Source organism: Hetaerina americana, unplaced genomic scaffold, assembly GCF_022747635.1.
Source record: "Hetaerina americana unplaced genomic scaffold, ioHetAmer1.1.p SCAF_10, whole genome shotgun sequence".
Lineage (NCBI taxonomy): Eukaryota > Metazoa > Arthropoda > Insecta > Odonata > Calopterygidae > Hetaerina > Hetaerina americana.
In genome coordinates, this window is record NW_027286070.1 from 3,899,823 (window position 1) to 3,908,095 (window position 8,273).

At 38.8% G+C, this 8,273-nt stretch overlaps 1 protein-coding gene across 1 annotated transcript; it reads left to right on the plus strand.

The window, feature by feature from the left end:
• Nucleotides 1-165: 165 nt before the first annotated feature.
• Ras85D (ras-like protein 1) lies at nt 166-8,272 on the plus strand. Its single transcript, XM_071598197.1, has 7 exons — nt 166-349; nt 471-519; nt 857-885; nt 992-1,076; nt 1,158-1,300; nt 1,509-1,669; nt 5,858-8,272. Exons 1-7 carry the CDS (start codon nt 319-321, stop codon nt 5,930-5,932), a joined length of 573 nt encoding a protein of 190 aa, XP_071454298.1. The 5' UTR covers nt 166-318; the 3' UTR covers nt 5,933-8,272.
• Nucleotide 8,273: the final 1 nt, after the last annotated feature.

An 8,273-nucleotide genomic window follows, 5' to 3' on the forward strand; every position in this document is an offset into this window, starting at 1 on the left:
TATCCTAGTACTTATAATTTAATATTTAGGATTTCTAAATTATTTATAATTTTGTAATATTTGATTACTAGATTTTTGAGATGTTTCTATGATAAAATAAATATTTTACGGACATTCACTGAAATTCCCATCATTCACTCCGTTGCACTACAAGCCAATCTGTAAGAAGAGGTCCACACAGGAGGGTGTGGGCAAGTGGGTGAATGAGTAATTCGGATACTAATGTTTGAGATGAAAACAGTTTAAGTAAGTGAACTCGTAGCAATTTTCAAATCTTTTCGTTGACGCTTCGACTTTTGCATTGGCTTAGTCTCCAAAATGACGGAGTATAAACTTGTTGTAGTAGGAGGTAAGTTAATTTTTCTGGCGTGTGTTATTTGGCGAAATTGAAAATAAGTATGAGTATACCTTGAGTTGTGGTAGCGATTTTGTATACAAGATAATAATCGTTTTTTTTACTCTCTCTACAGCTGGTGGCGTCGGGAAGAGTGCCTTAACCATTCAACTTATCCAAAATCAGTGAGTTATCTACGTTACGATTGCCTAAGACACTGCCTGATATATTACCTTCATTTGCTTCTCCTGTTCCCCTATGATTTTCTCACGTTTATATAATCCTTAATAGATATTATGTAAATATTTATGTTTCGTCGATTTGTCAAGTAGTAGTAGTAGTAGTTTTGAGGGGAGGCGACCGACAGCTAAGGTCATTTGCGCCATAGGTCAAATAGAGTAACCATGCAACATATTTGAATTATGCCAAGTTAATTCACTCTTAAACGATACATTCCTATAAACTGGCTGCTATTACCACGTACTCTTTGATAGTAAATAATGGAGCATTTATTTTTTTCAGCTTCGTTGATGAATATGACCCAACAATAGGTATGCTATTTGCTCACAATTCTGGCTTATGGTTTTTTCTTAGAAATTACGTACCCGTATTTGAGTTTTTAGTTTTCCAATGCTAATCAAGTATTGAATTTTACAGAGGACTCCTATAGAAAACAAGTAGTAATCGATGGAGAAACCTGTTTATTGGATATACTTGATACCGCAGGTCAAGAAGAATACAGGTGGTTATTCATCAATATGTGCTTTTGTTTACTTTATAGTTCTGTTTGCATATGCTTACGCTAGTGTTCTTTGACATTTAGTGCAATGCGCGATCAATACATGAGAACTGGTGAAGGATTTCTTCTTGTTTTTGCCGTAAATAATGCTAAGTCATTCGAAGACATCAGTATGTATCGTGAGCAAATCAAGAGGGTAAAGGATGCTGAGGAGGTCCCGATGGTTTGTAAGTATTTCTCTTGAGTAAAAGTGACCGACGTTACTAATTTTTATTTCTATCTTAGTTACATATTTTTTTAGGATAACACACTCAATAATAAGCTGAAGCATTGTTCACCCTAATGGTCTAAAAAGCAAGGATGTTTGTGTAAAATACGTAAACAAAATATTTTGGTTTTCTTTATTCTTATATCTGTTGCATATTTGTATCATAGTGGTTGGCAACAAGTGCGACCTTCCCATGCGTGCGGTAGACATGGGGCAAGCCAGAGAAGTGGGCAAGCAGTATGGAATCCCTTTCGTCGAGACCTCTGCCAAAACAAGGATGGGCGTGGACGACGCTTTCTACACCTTAGTGCGGGAAATAAGGAAAGATGTAAGCCGATCCTCATTAATCATAGCTTTAATTCAGATGCATACAATGTCATCAATATATGATCCGTAGAATAATCTAGTAGCGTTTATAATATGAGGACAAATTCTTATTGCTTTAAGCCCTTCACCAAGTCATATAGCATGTGGAATCGATGTTTGTCTAGGGAGGTAATTCCATTCTCTGTGCTGCCTATGGTGTCCCATGACTTTCTGGTTGCCAGAAAGTCACACTGCTTATGTATTCAGTGGGGTTTTGTCCGAAAATATCTCCAGTGATCTTCAATCAGTACTCTCCATCTTTAGCTGAATATGCTACTTACTATATTGCTACTATATCCTTAGCTAATTATCGCCTTCATGTACAAAATAAAATGTTGGGTTATTGTTGGCTGTTTTTTATGTCAACTGCTGATCACATATATTAAGATCTTAATGGTATATAATGAAATTAAATATGAATGGTTGGAGTTACTAAATTACTTCATTCTGAATCAGAAACGTATTACTCCACTCCACAATTCTGAGTGTATGAGGGTAATCCCAGAATCACCTGACCCAACAAAGAAAACCATAAATTTTGGAAAAAAATTATTTATTTTTCTACACAATCTCCTTTCAGCTCTATACACGTTTCCCAGCGATGGTCAATAAGTTCGATAACCTTTTTATTATTAGAACTGTTTTGCTCCTCAAAATAGCCATTAACTGCCGACATCACTTCTTCGTGGTTGGAAAATCTTGCATTTTCTTGATGAAACAGCACTCCCTTCTTAGCTAAATGTGCCCGTTTTTGTGTGATTTCTTCGCTCAAACGTTGCAATAAGTTCACATAATACTCGCCATTGATAGTATCTCTTTTTCAAGATAATCAATGACAATTATCCCACACGCATCCCAAAAAACCAACGTCATGACCTTGCCTGAAGATTAAACGGTCTTCGCTTTCTTGGGAGCCGGTTCTCCATTCGGAATCCATGATTTTGATTGTTCTTTTGTCTCGGTTGTGAAGTGATGAACCCATGTTTCATCCATGGTTATGAAATGGTGCAAAAATTTTGCTTTGTTGTTGTGAAACTTTGCTAAACATCCAATTGAAACATCTTCACGACACTGGTTTTGCTCAAGTATGAGCAAACACGGCACCCATCATGCACACAGCTTTCTCTTGTCAACATTTTCAATTAATATGCAATGTACCGCACTTTTTGAAATTCCTGCTGTCTGCTAGCTCGGGCACTTTCAGTTGACAATCATCCAGTATCACTTAGTGGATTTTCATCCACTTTCGACCTCATTTGGTCGACCAATGCGATGCTCGTCTTGACAGCTCGTACGGCCTCGTTTATACTCTGCCATCCAATATTTTACTGTTGTAAACGAAGGAGTAGACTCACCCAGAGTAGAATCCAGTTCAGCTTTTTTATTGGTTGGCCTGAAGCCTTTCAAATAAAAGTATTGTATCACGTAGTGATGACCAATTTTCTCCATTTTCACAAATTCACTGAAAACATTCACTATTGATGGCTGCCAAACAAATACTAAACAATGCGGCGTCTTCAAACTTGAAACCTATGCTTTAAAGATTGCGTACGTTCTAATACAGTGATATTTTTTTAAACAACTACCGCCATCTCTAGGTTAGGCCAGGTACTTATGGGCCTTCCCATGTATATTCCGTTTTGGGGATTTCCTGGTGTTGTAAAAAGTCATGCTGATGAATGCATTCATGGTTTTATTGTAAAAAAAATTCATTGCCTTGGCTTCTCCGCCACACACCTGTTGACATCTTAACTGTGGCTGGACATGTCGAATGAAATGACACCTGATTTTCTGCACAATTTCTCCTCTTCCCATCGGGGAAGAAGGTTACTCCAATCAGAGTCACAGTAAGTCCAGTCCATCTTGGATAGTAATAGAGGCAATGCTCACACAGAGGGGAGAGATGTGCAAACAGCAATCTGGAAGGGGAAAGATATAACAGGAGGAAGGCGAGAGTAAAAAGGATGGAGACTGGTTTCCTATCCTCCATCCAGGTAGTTAGGTAGGGGTTATGTGAAGGAAGGAATTATAAGTTTAGTAAGATTGCCTTAATCTCACCCCAATAAAGTCAAAATTAATAATCCAAGTAGGCGGTTTTGTTAGTGCTGACATACCTACAAAAGGTAACTTAGCTTATGCAGTTTTGAAACCATCTATGTATTGGGTAAACTTTTTGTTCTATTCATCTTGAAAATACATCTGCAACAGGAGTGTAAGTTTCAGTGAGATTTGTATTTCAAATATTTAGTGACTTAACAGAAATAATATGTTAGTTTCACGTAATTGAGACAATCCTGATTCATTATTCCTTTTCCCTATTAAATGCTCAGCTAAGAGGAACCCACCCCTTGCAGCATGCCACTCTGCCTTTTTTCCTCCCTGTACTTTACCCCAAGCAGCCCAATCGGCTGACAAGGATGGTGTTTTGCCCCTACTTGAACCCTCAACCCATCCCTCTGCCAATTACTGTCTCACCTCTGTATGGATGTAATTTCTTTGCCTGATGATGCTGCACCACCATGAAAATTTGCATGATAACCTGCCTGGCTAATTAAATATTGATCCTATGGCTTCACAACATACTTTAATTTCTGCTTCCAGCCTTTCTCATGCCTGTGTTACCGTTAACCTCTGCATACATTTTAAAAATAACAGGTGAAAATGGATATCCCTGTCTCACTCCCCTGCTAGCACTGCCCATCCCGACTTTCCACCCACCATACACACCTGAGTGATCTTAGAAGTGTACAGGTCGCATATAAATCTCCTGTCTCTCCAATCTTCTTTAGGGCATTCATTAACTCGACCCACTGTGCTCTAATTGAAAACCTAAAAATACACAAAACAATCATTTACCTTGATCTTGTTGCAGTTATGGCATCATGTGCCTCTCCCCTTCCTGAAGACAAACTGATCATCCCCAAAGTACTCATTAGCCCTCCTTTTCATCCTTCCATTGATGATTGTAAATACCACCTTACCTGTCTACCAAGTCAAACCTATTGTTCTTTGGTCCTACCATACAGTTGCCTTTCCCTTTTTTGGGTTGAGAACTAACACTTATCTGATGAAATCTTCTAGCCTAATTCCTCCCTCATAAATGTTATGAGTCAGCCCATAAAAACCAGCTTCCATGTATTCTTATACCCTTAAGTCCTGTGAGGATGTTACATATCCCCACAGTCTTATTTGATTTCAACTCCCTTAATGCTCTTTCTATGTTACAATTAAGCATGCCTGATCTAAGCTATTATTATCTAAGTAATATTCTCTTTTTATGTTTAAACTTACTGGCATAAAATCCATTCTATATAAATCCTCAATGTATTCTTTCCATCTCTCCTAATTTTGTTTGAGGCTTTAAATGTCTCTTCTGAGAGATTCCCAAATTTAATCTACATTACCAATCTAATTGTCCTGGTTCATCAATTTTTCTACTGCTTCCTGGTACCCCATCCATTTTGTCCTGTTTATGCCTTCTAGTTCAATTTTCTCAGCTTTCTTCCATGTTTTACCCTCTTGAATCTGAATTGCCCCTTCAGTAGCCCTAAATTATGATCTGAATCCTTATCATCTTCCAGTAAACTGAATTTATTACACTATTTCTAAATCTGTGCCTAACCATAATATAATCTGATCTCTTAGAATCCCCTGAAATTTTACTTGTTTACCTATCTGTATTTCCTGTGGTGTTTGAGCCTAGTGTCCGTTAAGATAAGGCCTCTCTCCTGCAGAATGCTATTGCTTTCTCCCAATGATCATTCCTCATCCTTGAACCATATTCCCTTGCCTCACAACCATCTCTTCCTTGGTGTTCCAATCCCCATTACTAACAGATGTTTCCCTCTAGGAACACAGTTATTTACTCTAACAGATTGCATACCCTGTTGACTTCTTCCTCTCTATGGTGGCATGTAGACCTACACAAATGCAAAGTTTTTTGGTTCAGCTTTCACCTCTATAATTTATATTGTATGACCAAGTTACTCTGTTTTTCCCAAGCATATTCCTACCTTTTTGTTCAATAATACTGCTACCCGTCACTGGAATGCTTCCCTCTACTGTATATTAATCTTCATCATAATTCAGACTGAAAAAATATGTAAGCTCCGGGTGTGCTAATTTGAAGTTTTGCTGTAAATTCTTGCAGAAGGAGCGCAGAGGGAAGAACAAGAGAAAGCGGACACGTGGTGGTGCAAAGAAGAAGCAGTGCTGCCTCTTGTAGGTGCTGGTGGGTCTGCGCAAACCCTGTCGGTTGAGCCACAAGGGGGAGAGAGTGTGTGCGTGTGTGTGTGTGGAATGGAACGAACAAGGATTTGAGAGAGGGGGAGAGAGAGAGTGAGGGAGGGAGGGGACGAGGGTAGGGGAAGAGGCAGTGTGCCGAGGTGCCCAAGAGAGCATTGACAACCGCAGCTCCCCCTCCTTCCCCACGAGTCGTCGTCACCCCACCCATCACTCCAGTCCCACACTCTCTCTCTCTCACCCACGGGAAAGGCATCTGCCTCTCAACTGGTGCTACACAGGAGCCTCAGCAGAAGGTCCATGACATAGAAAGAGGGCAAGAAATAAGCGAGGGTGAGAGAGTTTGTCTAGTACTCTTTTTAATTACAGGTAAAGTTTCACTTGGTGCAATTGGCAGTCTTTCATAGGTTTTTATTCGTTCGTGTTCTTTGTTTGATTAATAACAGTGACCCGGTTTTACTCTGGTGGAAATTGGCTTGCACATGGATGGCAGATTTTGCTGTAGTGAGGGAGGAATTAAGATATATCCACAATTCACTTGCAGAAATGTCTTTCCTCAGCTATGGCATTCTGTTCGTCATGGTGCAATGATTCTAGTTTGGTTTTTTCATCCCTCTTTGTAGTTAGGCTGTGGTTTTAGGGTGTCATTGTGGGGCCAAGGATTGAGAGAGAGTGTGGCATGAGGGATTTTTTTGACCAAATAGTGGTGTTTATACTCCCTTAGCGCACATTTCCAAGTGTTGAGCAGCTGCTGTGCATCTGACACTCTGCAGGTGCCATCAGGCCAGGCTGGGACAGGATTGCCCCCAAGAAAGAGAAGAAAATGAAACGCACAGGTTTGTGTTTTGCACACGCTTATACAGAAAGAATGGGGTTTGATATCATGTGTAATTGGCGCAACTATTGGAGGAAGACCTAAGTACACACATGTATGTGTGTGTTTGTGTGAATGATTCATCCCATCCATGAAGGCAACCGAAGACGATTCTTCCCCGATGCTCGTTCTGTCCCTCCCCTTTTGTCGTCCGACTTCTTCCCCGACCCCCCTTCTTCTCTCTTCTTCCCAGCCATGCCAAAATAAATAAAGCTATTGACTTTGTTTTTGAGAAGTGGCGTGACGTGTGCCATGTAGCAAGTGAAAGTGGCCATGTGCGCAGTGACGCCTCCCTTGCTCACCATTTAAATCAACCACTGCCACTGTAAACGCACGTAGGGTGCAATGTGGGGCAGGATGAGGCACCACATTCATTGTTCTCAATGTGTTAGGAGTATTCATTGCAGGTGGCTGAACGTGACTTCATTTTCTCTGATCCAGACCTTCCTTATCTATTGATATTATTGGTGATATGAGGTAAAGAAATAAGAGATGTATTGCAACATTTACCAGTTTTCAAAAGGCCAGCCTTTTTTTCTTTTTTTGTCTCCTTGTCAGCACCATTGCTGATAAGTAATCAAATGTATTGGAGAAATGTGCTGATCCATGTTTAATCATATTAATTAGAGTGTGGAACTAGTGTACTTTTTGAGATTTTTAGTTTTTGTTAGAGAGGCATTTAGTTGTTTATTATTTTCTGGAACAAATCTGAAATCTGTTATTTTGTTCCAGATGTAATGTGCACAATTTTTTCTGTAAAAGAAATTGGATTTCGTAATCAATGTATTTTTTTAAGCAACATGTTTGTAGGTGTTGACCTGTGAATTGACTCCTGTTGCCCAAAATCTGTGAAAATTCATTCACATCTTTTGAAAATGTTATAAAGTTTAAAAAAATGGAGTAATTCATCGGGGAATGTTTTATCTTGTTAAAAAAACTCTTTATCAATTGTTTTCTGTGTTTTGTGGTACATAATTTACCTAGTATGCAGTCGGGAAAGTGTGACTTTAAAGATTCTATCTTTATTAGTTTGGGAAAGATCTTTAAATGTCATTGAAGGGTTAGTGTTTTTGGTACTACGTGAAGACTCTTTCTTATGTGCATTAATTTCTAAGTAATGCTAAGCACAACTTACAGGATCTCATTTATGAAATGCTAAATCCTACAATTCTTGAAAGATATTCATCATCATTACTTTAGGAATTAAAAACTCTTGACCACCCTGCCATCATTTCTTGGGTAGTTGTTTGAAAAACAAATGAAGCCTTGAAATCCAGAAATAAAAGGCTGGTATAAATAAAAACATTATGGTTTGCATCTTTTCACATTTCCATATTACATGTTGCAGCTTGAAGAAGAAGGTGATATACATTGTAATTCACAGGGAATGCATTAATAATGGAATGATTTTGGTAACATTGTTTTATATTTACATCAATAACTCGAAGCA